General features: G+C 41.7%; 1 protein-coding gene across 1 annotated transcript in view; it reads right to left on the bottom strand.

Moving 5' to 3' along the window:
• NIPSNAP2 (nipsnap homolog 2) overlaps positions 1-17,578 on the bottom strand; it is a 40,661-nt gene extending 23,083 nt beyond the window's left edge. Inside the window, exons 1-5 of the mRNA XM_049789551.1 lie at positions 17,473-17,578; positions 4,259-4,398; positions 4,131-4,176; positions 823-917; positions 239-309 (exon numbers count right to left, since the gene is read on the bottom strand). Coding sequence (XP_049645508.1) covers positions 239-309; positions 823-917; positions 4,131-4,176; positions 4,259-4,398; positions 17,473-17,564 — 444 coding nt within the window. The 5' untranslated portion in view covers positions 17,565-17,578. The remainder of the gene's footprint in view (positions 1-238; positions 310-822; positions 918-4,130; positions 4,177-4,258; positions 4,399-17,472) is intronic.
• Between the last annotated feature and the right edge of the window lie 5,654 nt (positions 17,579-23,232).

The following is a 23,232-nucleotide window of genomic DNA, read 5'->3' as shown; positions in this document are numbered from 1 at the left end:
CTGGGTCAGCCATGTGCAAGACAAATGCCCTACCCACTATGCTATCACTCTGGCCCATAAAAATCATCATTTCAGTAGTATTACAAATAGTTTTTTAGTATTTAGATATAACCTCAAGTAAAGAATTTTATAATACACTAAACATTTACTAACAAAAATCTTGATAAAAAGTTACTTAACTGTACTAAGATCTATTATCATTTAGTCCAAATAAATAATTTTCACACATAATCATTACCTGATTTCCTCTGAGTTTATTCATGACCTCTGTGAGAGCTGGATAGCCTCCCTCATACCTCCAGAGGTGAACTGAAATATATTTTAAAAGATAATATATGCTTAAGAATTTTATAATACTTTGAGCTTAAATAAATTATAGGTATGTTCTATATGTAGGTCTCTGAATTCTAGTATTAAGTTTCAATGACAGACTGAAATATTACAATTTACAAAAGGAATTTTTTCTTTCTTTTATTTGGGGATGGGGGTTTGGGCCACACTGGATGACACTCAGGGATTACTTCTGACTCTGTACTCAGAAATCATCCTTAGCAGGCTCAGGGGACCATATGGGATGCTGGGAATTGAACCCGGGACTGTTCCAAGTCAGCTGCATAAAAGGCAAGCCCCCTACCACCACTGTGCTATCACTCCAGCCCTCAAAAGGAGTTTTATAAATGATTCAGAGGAAAAGCTAATCATAAAAATAGAGACTGGGAAAGCTTTGATTATAAAAGCAAACAATAAATTAAACATTACTTAAGTTAGTACAGTAAAGGTTTGGGGAACAAATGTTTTTTTCTAAACATTTCTGCTTCCTACCAGCTTGATCTTGCTCGCCATACCACGTATTCCAGGTCCCCACCAAAGTACAAGGGTAATGTTGATCTTCATGAATCTTTGGCAATACCTCTTGACTTAAAGAGAAAAGATAGCAACACTAATTAAACAAAAAAATTTTTACCAGGTGGACAACACATGATCAGTAGGAAAAAGGTCATTGTCCCTATATTCTGACAACTGACAGATTAACTTTATGCTATACAACATGCAGAACTAACCTTTTAACCAATTCTGTTGAATCCTAGTATCCCACTTAACATAATCTTATTTTTCTAATGTTCTATCTACAACGATTGTAATCCAATTAAGAATAGTGATAAAAATGACAAGAATGAGGCAAAGGTTCCAAGATTCCAGGAACTAATTTTTTTTCATTACAGAGTACAAAAAAAAATGAAATACTTAGAAGTGACAGTATTTATAAAAGCTAAGTTCTGTTGAATTCAAATAAAGAGCAAATGAAAGAACTGGCAATAGAAGAAAAAGAATCTGAAGGAAATAAAAAAGAGAGAACACTTATTATAGGAGAGATAACAGGAGTGGCCTGTGCAGACAGAGGTAGTAATAGGACAGGAAAAAAGCTGACTTTAGAAAGGGAAAAGACAGAATACAGTCTGAAAAAATAACCCTGACCATCCCAATGGGCATCAATGTGGTAAAAGACAAATTAAAAATATATCCTGAAGCATAAATTAGGTTCTATTCAAGTCAACCAGCTGAGGAGGTATGTGAGGTACCACATAATTTCACAATGAAAACACCATCACCCAGCTCATTCCCACCAACTCTACAGTAGCCTGAGCAAAGCAATGTCAAGTCATGCCAGTGTGTCAGCTTTACTCCCTACAAACCTTCCTGTTGTAAAGATCTGAATGTACAGGGAAATGTAAAGGGAACAGGAATGACTATGCGACATCAAGAGAAAGCTTAAACCCGCCCAATTTTAAACAGAATATTATAATGATGTAGAGTGTAATACAGATTCAGTGTTGGATGCAGAAAGGTATTAAATGGTCAGAGATAACAACACCTGTTGAAATTATTTGGCAATAATGAGTGATGTTTAACTAACCACAAGGTGCTGGGATATTAGGATGGGTATATATGAACAGAAATAAAATCTCTGAATGGTCTGCTGTCTAAATGAAAACCTAAACATATTTAAACACAGTTATAATGACCACACTGTATATTTTTGAAAGTGTAAAGTTATTTAAAAAATTAAGATGTGATAATAAGTGAATGCTGACAAATGATATGGGGTTGATAGAAATCAGGAATACAGAAAGATGGATGACATTGAGAAAATGGGAATGGCTTCTCTTTCTCCCTGAATTAGAGTCATGTGGAAGAAGGAAGCCTTTATAGATGACCCAGATTGGGTCCAGAAATGAGTTAGAGCTGAACAATGGGGCCAAGGTTTTTCATCAATACAAAACTCAATCCCTTTTGGGGGACAAAGGGGACCCAAATCTGCTCTTTGAAGCCCTGACCTTACCTGAACAGAGGTTGTAATGTAGGTAGTACTTGTACCCAGAACTGGATGGGTTGGGCAGAACCTCATTATTGGGGCCCCTAAAAACCAGGCAGGAGTTAAGTCTTTATGTACTGGAAACAGGTTGCTGCAGAAAGTTTTAGAGAAAAGAAAAAATATGATGAACGAGAAAATAGAAGTCAAGCAGAACAAACTGACAAACTTCTGGGTAATGAATTGCAGGATAGAATAAAGATACAGGTGTAGTTTTAAACCCAGAAAAGCAGTTCAGAAAGGAGGCTACTTAGAAATAGGACTCAACAGGCTTGGAGCAGGAGATGGAGAAGGAAAAAAAAAAAAAAACAGAGAGAGAGAGAGAACCAAAATACTTATCAAATGAAGAATACATGGTCCTTAGTGATTAAATAATCATAAATAACTAAGAAAAGAGTGAAAGAAAACCAATGTGAGTGAGACACAGGAAGCTAGAAGAGCAAGGTGATTCTGTATGCTGAGTTTGAAATGAGAGCAAGACATCCAATCGGAAATATGAAGAGATGAAGAGACAGAATTTAGGACAGGATGAAATGACAAAGGCAAGACAGAAAAGAAAATCCAGGGAAACATCAGCTGTGAGAAAAAACTCATTTTCTAAGAAAAGATTAGAAGTATCTTTTTTTTTTTAAAGTACAATCATCTCAGTATTAGAAATCTAAACTAGTTTCCCAAATTTGCTAAAAAACAAAACCAAACAAAACCAACCAAATGAAAGATCTTTGATTCTACAAATCATGCTGATTCTGGTGACAAATTTATTGACTTTCTCACTAAAGCAAATATTAAAGGTTAAAAAATTGCTTAAATTATATTTGTTCACAATTGATCATATACTAATTTGTTACTAAAGCATCGATGGACTTAATTCTCTTTTGGCCTTAAAGTTTATTAATACTGTAAGAATATATGGATCTAATTGCATATGATAATTTGCTAAAAAGAACTGGATTCCTGGGGAATGAAAGACTTGAGAAGAAATGACAACTGATATACAAAACTTTCATGTAGCAGTTTTAGGAATAAAATTGGGAACAACAGGAGACAGAGATGAGTTCTAATTCCTGACATACAAAGCTGTCCAGGATGAAATGTCTAAATATATGTAAGCACAGATAGTCTTGAAATCTATGAAAAAAACTCAAGTACTGGAAGTAAATAGATGGGCTATGCAGCTTTGCAAGGCTCCTTCAACCTTAAGGATCTAGTAAAATTTTGCTTCATTCACAGAATCCTATCTCACCTCACTGGGGAAGAGTTAGGGCACGCCACACCATAGTTTTGCATATGTTAGAAATGCATTTTCAGACTGAATAAAAATTTTGATGCTGTGTGCTTAAAAAAAAAGAATCTAGTAAAAAAAATTGGGGGGGGGGTTTGGGTCACACCTGGCAGTGCTCAGGGGTTACTCCTGGCTCTATGCTCAGAAATTGCTCCTGGCAGGCTCGAGGAACCATATGGGATGCCGGGATTCAAACCACTGTCCTTCTACATGCAAGGCAAAAGCTCTACCTCCATGTTATCTCTCCGGCCCCAAATTCTAACACCTTATTGTCTAACTGATAGCCTAGCATGACTATCAGTACTTGAAATCCTAATGCCTTTCATTATACATAATACATAGAGCTTAATTTAAGAGCCTTTGAACATTTGATTGTAAGAAGAGGAATCAAGGATGTTGCTGTGCTATTATGTGTTAGCTGAACAATAAATATGGAAATCACTAGCTTTTCCTAAATAAATAGTTTGGTATACATACCAAATTTTGTTGTATGCATCTAGGCATTCTGGTTTAACATTGTGAACTGAAAAAAAAAAAAGGAAATTCAATGATAATGTTATAAACAAAGAAAAAAACAAATATAAAATATCTAAACTGTCACTCACACTGTATTTTGTATAAACTGCTTGTTTCCTTTTTGGCTAGAAGATTAGAGTGAGCATCTTTTCTTGGATCAACTTTCCGGACAAATAAGGATTTTAACCAGCTGTCTTCTCGAGGTCTATTACTTGAAGATGTCAATCCCCTACAAAATAATAATTAGAAAAGTGAATCTAATCAGTGATATGAATATTTTAGTGACTCTAGAGTCTAGGTAATATCACACAGTATACTGTCTTAAAAATTTGTCAATTCCTTCAACAAACATGCCATGAACACCTACGACATTGTTCCAGAATAGCATTTCTCAGCTGGGGGATACATGGTCCTGTGGATCACCAGGATATTCCAAGGGATCACAGAAGAAAAATCACTTATACCGGGGATGTACATCTCCTACCCATAGGAGAGGGCCTATGGATAGACAGGGAATAAGTGATGTGCCACTGGTAGGAAGCAAGGTCAGTAGAGGGTCATGATCAGAAAAAAGGTTGAAAAACATTATTCTAGAACTTGGATACCCCAAAGCAGTTTCCAGGAGAATAGCATATACTTTGTGTGAATGTGTTTAGTTTGGGTACCAAACCCAGGGGTGTTTAGAAGGCATGTAGTATTTGATCATCCTCCAAAGTGCTCTAGGCTATCTCCCAAGAGAGCAGACACTCTTTATTTTATTTTACTATTTTTTTTTAGCATTCTCAATATTTTATTGGGAGGGAACAATTTATTTGCATGGGGATTCTTAAGACATCAAGTTCGCCTTCATTTGTTAACAGGTACTCTCAAAACAGATGCACCTATCGCAACCTACTACTCATAGCTTCAGTCATCCAACAGAGGAAGAGTGACAAGTCATTGTCTGGCAAAATCAAAAATAATAATAATAATGACAACAGATAAGGACACATGAGGTAAGGAGAAAGGTGACATTTTAACACATAACTAAAATTTTACAATTTTATTTACATGTCCCTCTCACTGTCTTGGATTATATGAGCATTACAGCAATGGAGAGGGGTTATTAGCACAGCGCCTCTTGCAAATTCTAGTTTATAGGTAAACTGGTCAATAGAAAATTATAGATCAACAAAGAGCTCAACTCCCCATACACAGTGGCACAATTTTGGCTCGTCTCTTCCCCCTTCTCTTAGTATTGGCTACTTTTCACAGAGAGGGATCATCAAGACTGTGTGGGAATAGGGCGATCTCGCTGGAGACTGTAACGAACCCTCAAGAATGGCTTTTATCATTCAATGACAGGCCTCAATCTCAAAGTATCAAGGCCTGATGTGAAGGATGAGGACAACCTGGCACAGAGTGGGTGGTGAGCTCCACATCCTATCAGGAGGTATCCACGCTTCTCACAAGATTGCTGGGAACTGAAAGGAGGGAGGGCAGGCCGAGTTGGTGCAAGTCTCACCATGCAGGCCAGATTCTATTATCCGGTAGATGGCAACAAAGGAAGATGCTTATTGCAAAGCTGGACTCGTGATTGTTCCCACCCCACTGCTCACCACCCCTCTCTGCTCCAAAAGAACAAAGCTTTCGGCATCCCTTCACTCGAATCACAGAAGTTCTAAGGGCCAGTTTACAGTAACTCATCATTCCACACACAACCAAAAAAAAAAAATCAGTCAAGGCCATTTACTCAGTAGCTTACAGTTCCTCCTGAGCCCTCTACTCTGCAGGGAGGACTGCAATCAACACTCAACTAGGGATCAAGCCAGCACCTTCTGTTTCCTCCCTAAAAATACTCCACTAACAGGGGGGAAAAGGTACTTGAAGAACAATAGTTGTTACTCTTCCCCCAACTTCCTGCCTATCTCATATCTGGAGAGGAGGTGAGCTAGGCAGTTGGGAGAAGGGTAATACATAGTTACTAGAAATGAAAAATAGGGCCTCGATGTTTTCCTATACAACTAAAAACAGGAGTTGTGTTATATAGCTTAGTGCTGGAGCACTGGACATGCTTGTGTCAGGTCCTGGGATCCATCCCTGGTACTTCAAATTAAAAAAAGAGCGGGTGGTTAGTGACTAATTCTAGAACTTCTTCTGTGGAAGGAAGCCAGTCCTGGAACCTAGCTACCAGCATGTGAAAAACATCAAACCTTGAGAAAAGGGAGGTGCATTTCTTCTTATGAGTGTGTTTTGGTATATGGACCTAGTGATAAAAATTCCTGCTGGGGCTCGGAGAGATAGCACAGCAGTGTTTGCCTTGCAAGCAGCCGATCCAGGACCAAAGGTGGTTGGTTCGAATCCCGGTGTCCCATATGGTCCCTCGTGCTTGCCAGGAGCTATTTCTGAGCAGACAGCCAGGAGTAACCCCTGAGGACCGAGTGTGCCTCCCCCCCAAAAAAAAAAACCCAACTCCTGCTGGGCCATGCTCTCTGTTCTAGACAGCAGTAGAGCTAGAGGTTCCTATTGCATGGAAGCAAAGTGCTGCTGAAAAGCCATACAGAATCTTCTCCGTTTTCCTACCTTCCCCTTCACCACCCCTTTGGACTGCGCTCATTTGAGAAGATACTCTTTAAATAAAGGAAACTTGTGGTTAAGACAGTGTTTGATGGCCCGGAGAGATAGCACAGCGGCGTTTGCCTTGCAAGCAGCCGATCCAGGACCAAAGGTGGTTGGTTCGAATCCCGGTGTCCCATATGGTCCCCTGTGCCTGCCAGGAGCTATTTCTGAGCAGACAGCCAGGGTAACCCCTGAGTACTGCCGGGTGTGACCCAAAAACCAAAAACCAAAAAAAAAAAAAAAAAAAGAGACAGTGTTTGAAAAAGGTTATCTTTGCAATTTCTATTATAGGATTTTTCCTCTCCCAAAATAACTTTTCACATAGAAAAAAATCTATCATCCAAAGAAGAGCATTTCTCTGAAACCCTTTTAAGCTGAAATGACATAATAGAAAGAAGAAATTACTACTAATTTTATGGAAAACATTTTCAGTGTTTCTAGTCATCAAAAGTACCAAATCATGGGGCCGGAGAGATAGCATGGAGGTAAGGCATTTGCCTTTCATGCAGGATGGTGGTTCGAATACCAACATCTCATATGGTCCCCTGTGCCTGCAAGGGCGATTTCTGAGCACAGAGTAACCCCTGAGCACTGCTGGTGTGACCCAAAAACAAAACAAACAAACAAACAAAAGTACCAAATCATACCAATTACCATATCACACTAAACCTAGGGCCAGAGACTTACCTTGCATGCAGAGGTTAAGGGACTTATTTTGCATGCAGTTGACTGGTACTGTATGATCTCCCGAGCCCTTAGTAAGGTAAAGCACACAAAACCACCTACTCTGCTTCCCCCTACATCCCACCCAATGATCCAAATATATACAATCTAAAATCACCATAGCACACAGTAAAATCAGGAAGACATAACAAAAAATAGTCTATATACAGTAGTTCACAGAAAAGGTGTTTGTTTGGTGTTTCCACTTTTCCTAACCTAGGTAGCTACAAGACAGATGGTGGACATTATATTTGATTCTCACCTTTGTTGTAAGAGTGAAAAATTTTCCTTAGATTTCTTTGAGTTGGCTAAAGAGAAGACTCCTATTTTTGTTTCTTTAATGGTGCTGGTAGACTGAATCCAGGAGCTCACACTACGAAAAGTACATTCAACTACTGAGCTACCTCTCAGCCCTTTCTTAAAAGTGGTGTGATGTGAAGTTTCCAAAAACTGGAGACATCTGAGTAGTGAATTCACAGTGAAAATCCATAGTGAAACTAAACTGGTGACTGCCAGGAATGGAGAAGAGCAGGGAATAGGGAATAACTGTACAGATTTTCAGTTCTGAAGATGAAAGAGCTCTGGATGTGGTGATTATTGTATAATATGAATGTCTACTTAATGATACTGAATTCTATGTTTGAAAATGTTGCAAATGACAAATTTTATCTAAATATATTTCATAATAAAAACTGTGAAAAAATGTCCAAAAATTGCCTTCTTTGCCCCCTATCTGGGGATCTAACTCAGGCTCACATAGAAAAGGCAGATACTCTATCATGATTTATCTCTCCCTGTCCTAAAAACAAATTTTCTTAAAAAGTTTACTTCTGAACTAAATTAACCCTGCTTTTCAGATTTTAAACTGTTATAAAGATGTTGATGGGGACTAACATGTAAATAATTCAATTTTGGGGCCAACAAGGTGGCGCTAGAGGCAAGGTGTCTGTCTTGCAAGAGCTAGCCAAGGAAGGACCATGGTTTGATCCCCCGGCGTCCCATATGGTCCCCCCAAGCCAGGGGCGATTTCTGAGCACTTAGGGTGTGGCCCTAAAAACCAAAAATAAATAAATAAAAATAATTCAAATTTTATTTTATGATTAACTATCTACTACTGTACAAGGTGTCCTAGTATAAATTTGATTGAGATGAACAAACTATACTTTATCAGCTTAGGGTTACTACTGGTTTTGCACTCAGAGATCACTCTTGGCGGCGCATATAAGATGCTGGGTATCAAACTCAGGTCGGCCACATGCAAAGCAAATGCTCTACTTGCTGTACTAGTGTTCCAGCCCGAAAAAAACTATACTTTAACCATGGACTTTTAAAAGTCTAGAATCACACATTTGTATAACCTCTCTAGAGGACAGCACAAGCTAACAATTTAAGACTGTAGGGAGAATATGATTTCAGGTGGTACACATGCCTGGCATGTGCAAGGTCCTGCATTTGATCCCTGGCAATGAGCATTCCTAGGTTGGGACTGGAGCACCACCTGTCTGGAAACTAGGGCTCTCAGTCATCCTCTTCCCCAGCATAGTTGATTCTGGCCTTTATCTAAGAAATGCAAAAACAAAACTGTAGAAATTTGGATATAATTCTACCTCAGAGGCATCTATATTTATGTAAGTTCATTAAATCATTTCCTCATTTCCAGATTTTTTTTTCTGGTTATGGCAAGTTGGTCTGTATAATTTTTATAGTTCCTGATTTATTTTTCTACTCCTCATTCATAGAATATAAGATATGGAAGTTCTTTAACTCTTACCCAATTTCCTCCTTTTAGAATCAATCCTTTCTTTCTTTTATTTTTTTTGTTACAAAAATCAGTTTATATTTTAAAATCATATTTGAGACAAAGAAGAAGTATATAATACAAGATTGACATTTACTGGGAGAAAAAGCCAGGCAACCATTTGAAATCATAAATGTCTCTTTGATTCAGATAACACATAATCTAGGAATGACTTGGTGAAAATAGGAGTTTCTTGCTTGTTTGACTTGCCCCAAGGTGGTGATAAAAGTGTTGCAAAGTTAAAAAAAATAAAAGAGAGACATAAGCAAAAAAACTGATGTAAATAGGATACTCTTTTTTTTTGTTGTTGTTGTTTGGTTTTTGGGTCACACCCGGCTGCACTCAGGGGTTACTCCTAGCTCTACGCTTAGAAATCACTCCTGGCAGGCTCGGGGGACATTACAGGATGCCAGGATTCAAACCACCTCCTTCTGCATGCAAGGCAAATGCCCTACCTCCATGCTCTCTCTCCAACCCTGGATACTAAATCTTTTAAGAAAATTCTGGTTTGATTCTTATGGTTAAGTTGACTCAAGTTACCCTTTTTTGGAATAATTTTGCTTAGGTACACAAGAATATATATATATATATTTATACTTATATATATGTGTGTAATATATATATTACATCTGGGTACATCCCTCTTTTGTTCTTCTGCCATGTACCAAATCTGTTTCAAATCTGTATTGGGGTACTCATATATTTAAATTTCCCAAGTTCAATTTTTTAAATAGTATCTTTATTTAAACACTGTGATTGTAAACATAATTACAGTTGGATTTCAGTCATAAAAAGAATACCCCCTTTCACCAGTGCAACCTTCCCATCACCAATACCCTCATCTCCCTCCTCCCCCACACACCCCCTGTATTCGAGACAGGCTTCCTACTTCCCTCACTCATTGGCATTGTTATGATAGTTCTTAGTGTAGTTATTTCTCTAACTGCACTCACCAGTGCAGTGCTTTGTGGTGAGCTTCATATCTTGAGCCGGTCCTTCCAGCCCTCATCTCTGGGAATTATTTCAATGTCTTATTTTTCTTAAAACCCATAGATGAGGGGCCGGGTAGGTGGCGCTGGAGGTAAGGTGTCTGCCTTGCAAGCGCTAGCCAAGGAAGGACCGCGGTTCGATCCCCCGGCGTCCCATATGGTCCCCCCAAGCCAGGGGCGATTTCTGAGCACATAGCCAGGAGTAACCCCTGAGCATCAAACGGGTGTGGCCCAAAAACCCAAAAAAAAAAAAAAAAAAAAAAAACAAACCATAGATGAGTGAGACTAGAATCAATCCTTCTTAAGCCAGAGATATAGGATACCAGGTAAGACATTGGTCTTTCATTCAGCAGATACTGGCTTAATCTGTGGCACAACATATATGGTCTCCAAGCACTACCAGGAATGACCCCTGAACATAGAACCAAGAGTAAAACCTGTATACTACCAGGTATGGTCCCCCAAACCAAAAACCCACAATCACCTAATTGCTAGCAAACATAAATCTGTTGTCTGTACATAAAAATTTTTCTTTCCCAGAATGTCTTATATACAGTCTATACCCATTTCTTCTGTATAATGCCCTTTATAAGTGATTACTGTCATTTCCATCCAGAATACTTTTTTAGAATCTAGATCTTTGATCCACACATAAATGACCTTTTCTGACTTTTTCCAAATAGCCATTATAAATGTGCAGGATCTTATTAGTACTTACCTAGTACTTCAGGATGGTGATATAGGAAACAGTTCTTGGTCTTCTATGGAACTATCAGATAATTTTGTATACTATATCTTTTTTTTGTGTGGGGGGCCACACCCGGTGGTGCTCAGGGACTCCTCCTGGCTCTGTGCTCAGAAATTGTTCCTGGCAGGCTCAGGGAACCATATGGGATGCTGGGAATCAAACCCAGGTCCATCCGGAGTCAGCCGCATGCAAGGCAAATGCCCTATCACTGTGCTATCTCTCTAGCCCCAATTTTGTAGACTAGTTCAAGTCTGCTAAGTAGACTGACCCAGGGACAAGAACCATCTCTAGTTATTAAAGAAGAGACTTGGAATTTAAACACAAAGGGAAGAAAATAAACCTCCCTGTTGCAAGTCAGTCCTTTATGGGGCTGACTGATGAAGGAATGGAGGATGAGGTCTTTCTCCTCCAGCTCGGACCACGCGTCTGCCACCCTGTTCAGCCGGCGGTTCTGAGGTGAATGTGGTGGGTAGAAAGCTAACAGGCAGTCAGGCTTCTGAAGATATCAGCTTTATTCGTGGATAAGGCTGAAGCCAAAAGCCCCAGAATTGGTCCCAGAAAAAAGCCGTTGCCTTCCACAGACCCTTGCTTTTATACATCAGAATCAGGTACCACCCCAGGGTGGGAGCAGAATCAGGTACCACCCTATGGTGGGAGCAGAATGCCAGGTCACACCCTAGGGTAGGGCACAATCACTGATCAAGGTAGGATCAGTAACACAAAAATCCCATAGAAATGTTTACATACACAACACCTCCCATGTGATACAAATTTGAAACATGATAAACATGGACTCTATAATATGAAGTCCTACCCTCTTTTATTTCTTCCCTTCTCCACTTTTGTTGCTCAGGTTACTGTTGCGAGAGATGACTGTGAGTTATCCACATGCCAAGTTGAGGTGCTAATAAACTTCCAGCTCTTCCTCTGGGGAGTGTACATCACGGCCACGGTGCTCACTTAAGTTAGCACTCTTGTGAGATATTTGCACAGGTCACTGGGTCTCTCGTAGCTGAAGCACACTGAGGGTTGTGGTGCTTGCTAGGGATCCCTGTGGTATTCACAAAAGTACTCATCTGGAGACCAGAGTGATAGCACAGGGGTGGAGCGTTTACCTTGTATTCAGCTAACACGGGACTAACCAGGTTCAATTTGCAGTATCCCATATAGTCCCTTGAATCTGCCAGGAGAGATTTCTGAGTGCAGAGCCAGGAGTAACACCTGAGCACCACCGGGTATGCCCCCCCCCCCCCAAAGTATTCATCAGAGGTTGGATTCCTGGCTGTGTTCCTTGCACATCTTTTTTTAATTTTTTGCTCTGCTTTGGTGTCATACCTGGTGGTGCTCAGGTGTTACTCTTGGCTCTGCACTCAGGAATCACTCCTGGTGGGTCTCTGGGGATAATAAGGATGCCAGGAATCAAACCCAGTTGGCCATGTGCAAGGCAAATGCCCTACCCACTGTACTAATGCTCCAGCTCATCCTTGTACATCTTTTTATTTGTGGTGCTCACCCTTTTCTGTGCTATTTTCAGACTGTGCTGCAGATGGAAATAGCTTGTGGTACCACAGAGCTGCCAGGATCAAGTGCTGCGCACGAGGGACTTGAGCTGTGATCGCATACTTGTACAGCAGGTGCTTTCAACCACTGCACTATTCACAATTCTCTCAATGAAAAAACGGAAACATCTGGCCCAGCATTACTTCCAATTGACTGACAAACTCGGAAATCTGCAGATTAAGTCACCTGACCAAAACCTCCTATTGTGTCAGATGCATCTATCAAGATGAATCTGGGAAGTGATTCTTTAGAGTGACAAAAAATCATGATCAAATTGTATTTACAGGGGCCGGAGAGATAGCATAGAAGTAAGGTGTTTGCCTTGCATGCAGAAGGTCGGTGGTTCAAATCCCGGCATCCCATATGGTCCCCTGAGCCTGCCAGGAGCGACTTCTGGACTTCTGAGCATAGAGCCAGGAGTAACCTGAGCGCTGCCGGGTGTGACCCAAAACCAAAAAAAAAAAAAAAAAATTGTATTTACATTGCGCTCTTTACAGAGGATGGAATAAAAGTACATTCACAATATTATACTTAAAAGAAAAAAAGCATTGTCTCAAGTTCCATGAATATACAGAATCAGATATCTAATCTATGTAGTGCTTTTTGGGAAAAAAAAAAAAACCCAAATTAGTAAATAGTGGAGTCACAGACACTCTGATTTACACAGTAGGAGGAGAAGTCATGGGCTTGGTTCTGTTTTGAAAGACAAGCAAGAGGAGGACAGGCAGGTGTCTATTTTAGTCAAAAGGAACAATATATCCAGGGTCATGGGGTCATGGAAATGTAGACCTTATTTCCAGAACAGCAAAGAATTCAGTAGGCAGAAAAACAATATACAAGAAAGATAACGGAAGGGGCAGAGTAGTTAGAATCTTGTGTACCATACCTATCAGTTAGACCTTATCCTGTACATAGTGAAATGCTGGCACATTTGAAGAAACAAAAACGAGTCCACAACGACAGTACAGCAGGTAGGGGGGCTTGCCTTTCACATGGCTGACCTAGGTTTAACCCCTGGCACTCAGTAAGGTCCACAGAGCCCCGCTAGTAGTTATCTCTAAGCAGAGACAAGAGTAAGCCCTAAGCACCGCCAAGTATGACCTTCCCCCACCCCCAAAAACCTAGTAGTGCTGAACGAACCACAGCAATAAAATCAAGGAGCATGGCTTTTGTGCCAGCATACCAGGCATGCAGAAGCATGTACTACTCACTGGATGAGCCTGGATGGCTCTGGGTTAAAAGATGGTAGTGGAGCTGGAGAGATGGCATGGAGGTACTGTGTTTGCCTTGCATGCAGAAGGATGGTGGTTCGAATCCTGGCATCCCATATGGTCCCCTGAGCCTGCCAGGAGCGATTTCTGAGCACATAGCCAGGAGTAACCCCTGAGCGCTGCCGGTGTGACCCAAAAACCAAGGGGGGCGCATTAGAAAAAATACTTCTGAGGTGAAGACCATAAAGGTTCTGCTTTGGTATGCAAGCTGGAGGGTTTGGAACAATTAAAGTTAAGAAAATACATTTAACATTGAGACCACAAACAGTAGTTTGTAATGAGGTTGGCTACATGCAAGGCAAATGCCTTAACTCCTGTACTTTCTCCAGCCCCTCTATAATGGACTTCATTCTATCATCAAGGATCTGTTAACTCTGTCTTGCCTGGGGCTTGACTTCAGGGCTTATAGGGCTCATAGATCTTCAGGGCTTGCACACATAGCATGAGGCTTAACCCTTTGAGGCCCTCTTTGGCCTGACCTAACGATTATTTTAGTGGGAGAGGACACACTTGGTGGTGCTCTGGGGGTAACTTCTGGTTTGGGGAACCATGTAATACTAGAGATTGAACTGGGGCTGGCTATATGCATGGCAAATGCCATAAGCCTTGAACTGTCTTTGCTCCCCACTAAATAATTTTAAAGTAGAATGCAGACATCATTTACTTTGTCACTAAACAGGTCAGCATGCATCTCCCTAAAAACAAAAACAAACCCATGGTACTTTCATTACATCTAAAATAACCCTACTTCAGCATTTAAGAGTTATTCCCTAATAAAATGTAAGACACTGAATTCAATCTCTGCCTTAATTGCCAAAATACAATCAAGAGGCTGTTTGGGATCAGGGGCTGCAAAAAGCCTACTACCTCTGGAAAGTACAAATGTCATTATAGAAAACAAGTGCAGAGGGGAAATAAAAAATAAAAACAAATTTCATTTTAAAAATTTTAATAATTTTTCTGAAGGGAGCAGGTCAAAAGAGAAGAGATCAGAATCTAGTTACAGAGGTTCATGTCCTAGAGATCTTCCTTCTACAGAAATTGGGGCTGAAGAAAGAAGAGAGGGGACAAGGCACTTATCTTGTATGTCTTGCATGTCCCCAGCACCACCTGGTCCTCCAGCACTGCTGGATATACACTCCCTCCCCTGAAGACAGCCTGGTGTGGCCTAACTCCTTCGCTCAAAAGAAAGTCCTGCTTAGAATTCTTTAGCTTCCCCATCACCAATAGTTTTAAGTCCACTCCTCTTCACAGGAATCCAGATGTGATGCCAGTGGCAATGGAGAAGGTAGTCACACCATGCTGGTGACAAAACTGACAGATTTGGCAACTGTTTGAGAGAGAGAGAAAAAAGAGGGATGCTCTTGGAGAAAGTCCTTGTTTCTTCCTGGCTGATGCCACTATATGTGAGATATTCTAATATCAGGGGGAGAGATGCCAGGATTAAGGAAGCTAAAAATGTGAGTGAAAAATTTGGCCAGAATGACTGCACAGTGGGTAGGGCATTTGCCTTGCATACAGCAGACCCAAGTTAAATCCCAGCATCCCGTATGGTTCCCCATGACAGCCAAGGGTAACCCGAGTCTTGCCAGGTGTGGCCAGAATGAAAAAGAAAAAGAAAATTATGATTAAACAATACCTCAGGTCCTTCTAGGATACTTATAACAACCTTTGAAAGCAGCTGAAATATTGTGTTGGGTACAGAAAGCTAAGCAAGAAATATTGGCAAGTCAATCTCCCAGGAAGACTTCCCTCGCCTTCTCTGAAAGTACTCTTGCAAGGTCACTTCACTTACAAACTCCCTACTGGCAAATGTAGTTTTAGTAGCATCTGGTACATCCGTTTCTTCTATGAAATGCCTCTCCCGGGAAGTCACAAACCAGTGAGCTCACTGGCTGTTCTTTCCCAACCACCTGCCACCTCTTTTTCCTATATCTGCTTATAAATGTTGACATATCATAGGTCTGTTTTCCAGTCACTTCTCTTATCTTTCTACAGTCCCTCTCCATCTCATATATATCTATAGTTCACGAAGTTTTAGCTTTAATATTTTTTTATTTCTGCAGTTTTATTATGAAAACATTCAACTAAATACAAAAATAGAAGAAATCTAAGTATCTGCCAACAGTTAACGTTTTTTGCATCCCAATATGCTAATAACTCCCAGCAATACCTGTAGTTCTGATATTTCCTTTAAGGTAATAAGTGACATAGACCAAGTAGGCTATGCATGGCCAATTTGGCATTTTAATTTGAATTATTTCATAGTCACCTCAAACTTTACCAGACTCATAATTGCTTCAATGGTAGACCAAATGCTCAGTTCCACAGATTTTCAAAGACACATTGTTTACATTCAATACTTGACCAAATCAGTCAGTCTACTAGGTCTACATTAAGTGTTAGAGAATATCAACAGTTAAGGCAGAGCAGGGTATAGGAGGGAGGAATCAAAAGGTATAGGACCTGCAGGAGCAAGCTAAGATGCAACAGATGGGACAGATGAAGCAATCTTGGGGCTCAGCAGACGGGATAGCACAGGGACCAAATCTCCCATCTCCTGGCTTTCCTAACTTTGGACACTGTAGGCGCACATGTGAATTCATATTTATCAACTTCAATCCACCTATCTTCCTTGTAAAGAATATGTGAATTTTATGGTTCGCTTTTCATGTCTAGAAAACAATGAAGGAGCAGATACTTAACGGAACTTTAAAAAGATGATTCATAACCCTGGAAACAAATATGAAACTTAGAATCAATCCATGTAGGAAGGACACTTTAATTTGGTTTAAGTCTTATTGAGCATTGTATCTGTTCCTTTGGAGGGTCCATCTCCTCGCTCCGCAGATTCCATTACTTCAAGTTACACTTGAGTTAAACATACTACAATATAATGATAGTGTATTATAACATAGTAATATAAGGCCTTGGCCCTCCTAAGAATTTCAGAGAGTTCCTGGGTCAAGGTCCTGGATTGGATCCTGGCCCAACAAAACCCTGGCAGAGCCTCTTTACTGGTTTAAGTGCCTCCTGTCTTTTGGTGAGGCGAGGCTCCTCACTTATTTGGGAGATCAACTAACTGTTAGTTGAACAGTTAGTAACTGTTACTAACACATCAATCTAAAGACAACGACAGGACGTTTTATGCGCAAGGTAGCGTATGGGCTTCGGCTTAAAATTTGGGGCCCATGACAAGTGACAAGACGAGTGACTGAATCGGAAAGTCGAACAGTTCATCCAAAGGGGTCAGCAAATCAAATGCAGAAGTTAAAGCCGAGCCCAACGCCTACTTGAGACTGACAGGCCTGGAAAAATCGAGGCAGATGCTGAGATCATGCTCACCCGCTCCCAGGCCCTGCCAGGCTCTGGGAGGGGAAGGAAGGTCTGATCAGCCCCGAGTAAGGGAAAGCACTGCGGCCGGGGCGGCTCCAGGCGCAAGGTCAACCAGGTCGCGCCCGTGACCTTGAGCCCCGTGCCCGGAAGCACCCGAGGCCCCGCGCAGGTCTGGCCCCTGGGGCACGGCCGCAGCCGGGCGGGGACGCGCGCCCTAGCCCCGCGCCCCAGCCCCGCGGCGGCCCCTCCCCGGCCGCGCCCCCCGGGCGGCGCTGCTCACCGGAGCCCGGGGAGCAGGCTGCGGTGGGCGGCTCGCTGCACCAGGCCCCGGGCCGAGGCCGCTCCGCGGGCGCACAGCACGAGCGCCGCCATCTTGTCTTGCGCCGGGCCGGGCTCTGCACCCGCGAGCGGGCGGGCGCGCGCGATGCTGACGTTGACGCCGCTGCCGCGGAGCCTGGGCGGGCCGGCGCGCTCACCTGCAGAGCCGGGCACCGCCGCCAGGGGGAGCCGGGCTCAGCAGTAAACAGACCAGGCCTGGCCGGAATCTGCGCCGAGAGCGCCTGAAGTCCCTTAAGGCATTCACGTCTACGTCAAGGTCAACGCAAAGCAGCATCCCGGGGCCGGAGAGAACGCACAGCGCTAGTCGGGCTTTTCTTTGCCTTGCACGCGGCCCACCTAGGACGCCCGTGGGTTCGACTCCCGGCATCCCATAGGCTTGGTCCCCGAAACCTGCCTGGAGTGATTTCTGAGCGCAGAGCAGAGTAACCCTGAGCACCACCGGGTGTGGCCCCCAAACCAACCAGCCAACCCATCCAAACAAACAACAAACAAACAAACAAACACCGGTATCCCGCTGTTGCTAAGGGACGCCAGGTCGTAGGGGCCAAAGCTGGGGGGAAACTGCTTGAACACCCTTTGGATTTCTTTTTTGGGGGAAAGTGGGGGTCCACATCCAGTGTAAGGATCGACCCAGCTTAGGATATGTGCGAGGGAAGTAATTTACCCGCTGTACTATCACTCTAGCTCTAGCCCCAAACACACAATTCTTTTGATTGATAACAAACCAAGGAAGCGAAATTCCTGAAACTCCTAATTTTGTAATTTCTTTTTTTCTCTAATTTTGTAATTTCTTAAAATTTTAAATCAATTTAAAAAATGGAAACGAAACATGCAGAAATAGTACCAAACAAGGCAGGAGACTGGGAGGCATACAGTGAAATAGGAATGTATATTCACTGAGAAATTTGAAAGGTGACTACAAACCTTTGTGAAAAGTTATAACAAGCATTTAATTCATATTGCTTTTAACTATTTCATACGTATCAGAAGAAATAACTGGTGGTTAAAAAAGAAAGGAAATAACTGGTGGTCAAATAAAGGAAAAAAATGTTTTACCTTAAAACAAACATCTCTGCCTCTTTCTACTATTTTATTTATTTTGTATTATTATTATACATAATATTAATATGTATTAATAATATTGTATTGTATTTATTGTGTTGAAGAGACAGAAAGTTCTTTCAGATTTTTGGTTAGGGTGGTTTCCAAACCGACTGGATCCTCCAAGTAGGTAGTGCCTGCACAAGATTTTCCAGTCACTAGATCTATGACTTGTCCAACTTTGAAAATGATCTCGGCTACTTCATGCTTCACGTGCTTTGTTCGAGGAACAGGTAAAGCTTTGAGAAGCTCAATATCTCCAACTGTGCACTGCTGAAGACCATCATGGGCAAAGTAGGTTTTTCGCTTACTAAAATACTGTTAAAAAAAACAACAAACAAACATCAGTAGATCCCAACCATGATCTAGTTATTTTTATAAACTAATATGCATGTGATAAAAGCTAAGCCTAAAAAAATGATACACTTAAATAAATTAGAAGAGTTTCCAACAGAAGCCATTTTATTTTTAGAATATCGCTACGATTTTTTCCAGAGCCTATCCTTTCCCCCAAGATCTCTGGCATAGTAAAGTCATGGCGCCACCTAGTGTTGTATAATTGGATGTGCAGTAACAGACATTTTGGTAACAGCCAAAGGTTTCTGAATGTACAACCACCAAAAATTCAAACTCAACTGTGCGGAATCTGAGATATTTCTGGCAACTTTTGCCAATGTTGCATTTCTTGAGTGAAAAGATTCTGTGAGGGCTGGAGAGATAGTATGGAAGTAAGGTGTTTGCCTTGCATGCTGAAGGACAGTGGTTTGAATCCTGGCATCTCATATGGTTCCCCAAGCCTGCGAGGAGCAACCTTTGAGCATAGAGTCAGGAATGACCCCTAGTACTGCCGGGTGTGATCCAAAAACAAAATTAAAAAAAAATAAAATAAAAAGTGCTGTGAATGGAAAGAGGTTAAGAAGCCACGGTCAGGCCCATTCCCTTCAAGTACTCTTGCCTTTAACAATCACAATTTCTCAATTTATATCAACTCTTCTTTCCCACTGGCTTTCTTTACAATCTACAGACATACCATGTCCACCATGAGTTGTGTGAATGGAACTAGTCATTTACTCATTTCAAGCCCACTTTTCTTTTAAACATACAATCAGACACTAACATTGGCACCTCACAGTTATCAAGAATATTTTTTTCCCAATCGAAAGCACTTTGTTTTTGTTTTTGCTTTTTGGGGGGAGGGCACACTGTAGTGCTCAGGGTTATTCCTCGCTGTATGCTCAGAAATAACTCCTTGCAGGCTTGGAGAACCATATAAGAATCCAGGGATCACACCTGGGATGGACGTGTGCAAGGCTGTGCTATCTCTCCAGCCCAATCTAAGGCACTTTGATGTCCTGCTCAAGTTTGCAAATAAGTCATCAGTCATAACCAGAATCACCTAATCCTTATGACAACCTTGCCTCAGCAGGCATTTCCATTTTACAAAGAAAAATACTCAGACTAAGTAATGTGTACTCTAGTAAACAAAGTCAGTGTTCAAAGTAAGATCTATGCTGAAGCTGTCATTCATCAGTGTGTCCTATGTTTTTGACCTTTGATTACTAATGTCATTCTACTTTTCTAAATGCCCAATCATGAGTGCAGAAATACCCTTGGCACATAACTCTCCTATCCCTTAACAAGAAAGCAATAGTGTACCTTCTAATAGCTTTTTTCATCCATTTGTTCTGCTCTAAGAACTGCTCATTTCGTGGGCCCGGAGAGATAGCACAGCGGTGTTTGCCTTGCAAGCAGCCGATCTAGGACCAAAGGTGGTTGGTTCGAATCCCGGTGTCCCATATGGTCCCCCGTGCCTGCCAGGAGCTATTTCTGAGCAGACAGCCAGGAGTAAACTCTGAGCAACGCCGGGTGTGGCCCAAAAACCAAAAACCAAAAAAAAAAAAAAAAAAAAGAACTGCTCATTTCCTTATCATTTATTAACTTTTGTGATATTATCTTTTACCCAGTTTCTTATATTTAATCCTCATTCCTATCCTCTGACTTCAAATTTGTCTTTCCTTTGCTTTTAGGAAAAAATCTAAAATGATGGGCCAGAGAAATAGCATGGAGGTAAGGCGTTTGCCTTGCATGCAGGCCAGTGGTTGAATCCTGGCATCCCATATGATCTCTTGCCAGGAGCGATTTCTGAGTGTAGAGCCAGGAGTAACCTCTGAGCGCTGCTGGGTGTGACCCAAAAACCAATATATATATATGCTCTGAGGAAGAGGGACTCTGGGGAAAAGTCCATGTACCTCAGGCTGCGGCGCACGGGTTACATGTTCTGGAAAGGTCCCTAGAGTCCCCAGTGCCTGAGCAGATAAAGACATAGGGGTGGGTTGTTGCATTAAATAATTAATGATGGTGGTGGATGGTGAAGGATGGATGGATGGATGTTTCTCTGCCACGTGGCTCCGCAATCCCCATTCAGCTGGCGGGTCCCAGGTTTAGGTGAATGGCGGAATCACTCATCCAGAGACAGGCATCAGGAAGCATCAACTTTATTCATGCTCTATTCACCACATGTGTGACTTATATCATAACCATTTAAGCATTTGCTATTCTTAGCTAGCCCTGCATCTTAACTCCTTTCAGCCATCTTCCATTTGACCTTCATGCTGACCAAAGACCAAAAGCGCAAAAGGCCCTAATCCCCTGGGTCAAAGGCCTTATATAACCTTTCAAGACCACTCCCTGGAATGGGAGGGTCTCAGGTAGGTACACCTAAATCCAGGGTGGAGTTACATCTCCCCCTTCTCTAAAATATAAAAGAACCTTTTGTAATCCTGACTCCACCTTTAGCCAAAGGTGGGTTAATATTTTAATAGCAACAACGTAATAAAGTGAAAATTAACATACCAGCCCTTTTCAAACACATAACTTTTCTGCAAAATATACTATACACCTGTAACTTAAAATTCTCTTAATGCTTTTTTACCAAGCACTATTCCGGAATTTTCATGTTCCTATACTTTTAAACTATATTGGGGAAACTTTCTGTTCCTATTAACCTTCCCTACACACAAGTACTACAGCATAAATACATAACATACATTTTAAAAACAGGCTAAGTACATTAAAATACACACAGTATTACATTTTACGATTGAAAATATTAACTATGGAAAACAAAAATTATAAAGAAAATGACTTAATCAAGACTAAGATGCAGGCGGTTAGAAATCAGATCTTTAAATGGGCTAAGCTGTTATTACTCCTTTTTTTAAATTTTTTACACTACTACCTAATTTTTTCCCATTACCAACACCAATTGTGAAATCCTTTCACCTAAAACCAAATGTCCAGATGATTAATTTGTCCCACGCTGTTCTCACCACGTGGTTTACTTCCATAGTTCCAGGCCCCGCAGATGGTTTGCTCGCACTGTTGACCTTTGTGATCTGGAGGGTGGATTCCAGGCTTGCTGCTTTTCCACAGCAGAGCCGAGCCGAGCCGCAGGTGTTGCTGCTTCTGGGCTGATTAGGAACTTTTTGCCGATTCTTTGCAGCAGGAAGGACACTATTGGCTGATCACTGCTGCCGCAATGCAACTTGTTCACAGCTTTTTTTCCCCCCCGCAGGGCATGAGTGGATGTTGAGTTCAAACTAAAAGTCCACTCCAAAATTTTCAAAGTCGAAATTCAAATTCAAGCCGAAGGTCATTCTCAGAAAATCAGTCTGCTTGTAGAAGCTTTTTCTTTCTGAACCTTTTCCAATTAAGGCCCTCCATCAGTATTTGAGGAGGCCGAGGTTTTTGGAAAAAGGATTTTCGGCAACAAAGTTTCAGTCCTGAGTCTTGGATGGGAGTGATATAAGTTTTCAACTCCCCTGTTTTACTGATATTTTTGCCCATAGAAGGGGTCGCGGCCATCTTTGAACATGGCTTCATGTGGCCAAACACTTTGGGCTGACTCCATGTGAAAAGAGCCAAAATCAAACAGAAGATCAGAAATGTCACCATATTCGCTGTTTTCTTGGGTCCAGGTTTCAGGTCAGAGTTCGGAGCGCCAGATGTAGTGTTAAATAATTAATGATGGAGCTGGATGGTGAAGGATGGAGGGATTATACTCTGCCATCCCAGGCCACGTGGCTCCGCAATCCCCATTCAGCTGGCGGGTCCCAGGTTTAGGTGAACAGCGGAATCACTCATCCAGAGACAGGCATCAGGAAGCATCAACTTTATTCATACCCTATCCACCACATGTGTGGCCTCCATCATAACCTTTTAAGCACAGCCATTCTTAGCTAGCCCTGCCTCTTAACTCCTGTCAGCCATCTTCCCGTTGACCTCCATGCTGGTCAAAGACCAAAAGGCAAAAGGGCAAAAGGGGCTAATCCCCTGGGTCAAAGGCCTTATATAACCTTTCAAGACCACTCCCTGGAATGGGAGGGTCTCAGGTAGGTACAACTAAATCCAGGGTAGAGTTACAGTGGGTGAAAACAACGTGGGGGGCTCCTGAGCTAGGGGAAGAGCCAGAATCTTGCCTTGGCCACATGCCCAGTGCCCAGCAGGTGGAGTGGGAGGGGATTGAGTTACAGGAGGAGTAAGGAGACCAACAATAGTCTAGATGGAGCAGCCAACATGACATGGGAAAAACACACCCTAG

Source organism: Suncus etruscus, chromosome 15 (assembly GCF_024139225.1).
Source record: "Suncus etruscus isolate mSunEtr1 chromosome 15, mSunEtr1.pri.cur, whole genome shotgun sequence".
Lineage (NCBI taxonomy): Eukaryota > Metazoa > Chordata > Mammalia > Eulipotyphla > Soricidae > Suncus > Suncus etruscus.
This window is presented reverse-complemented; position numbering and strand designations above follow the sequence as displayed.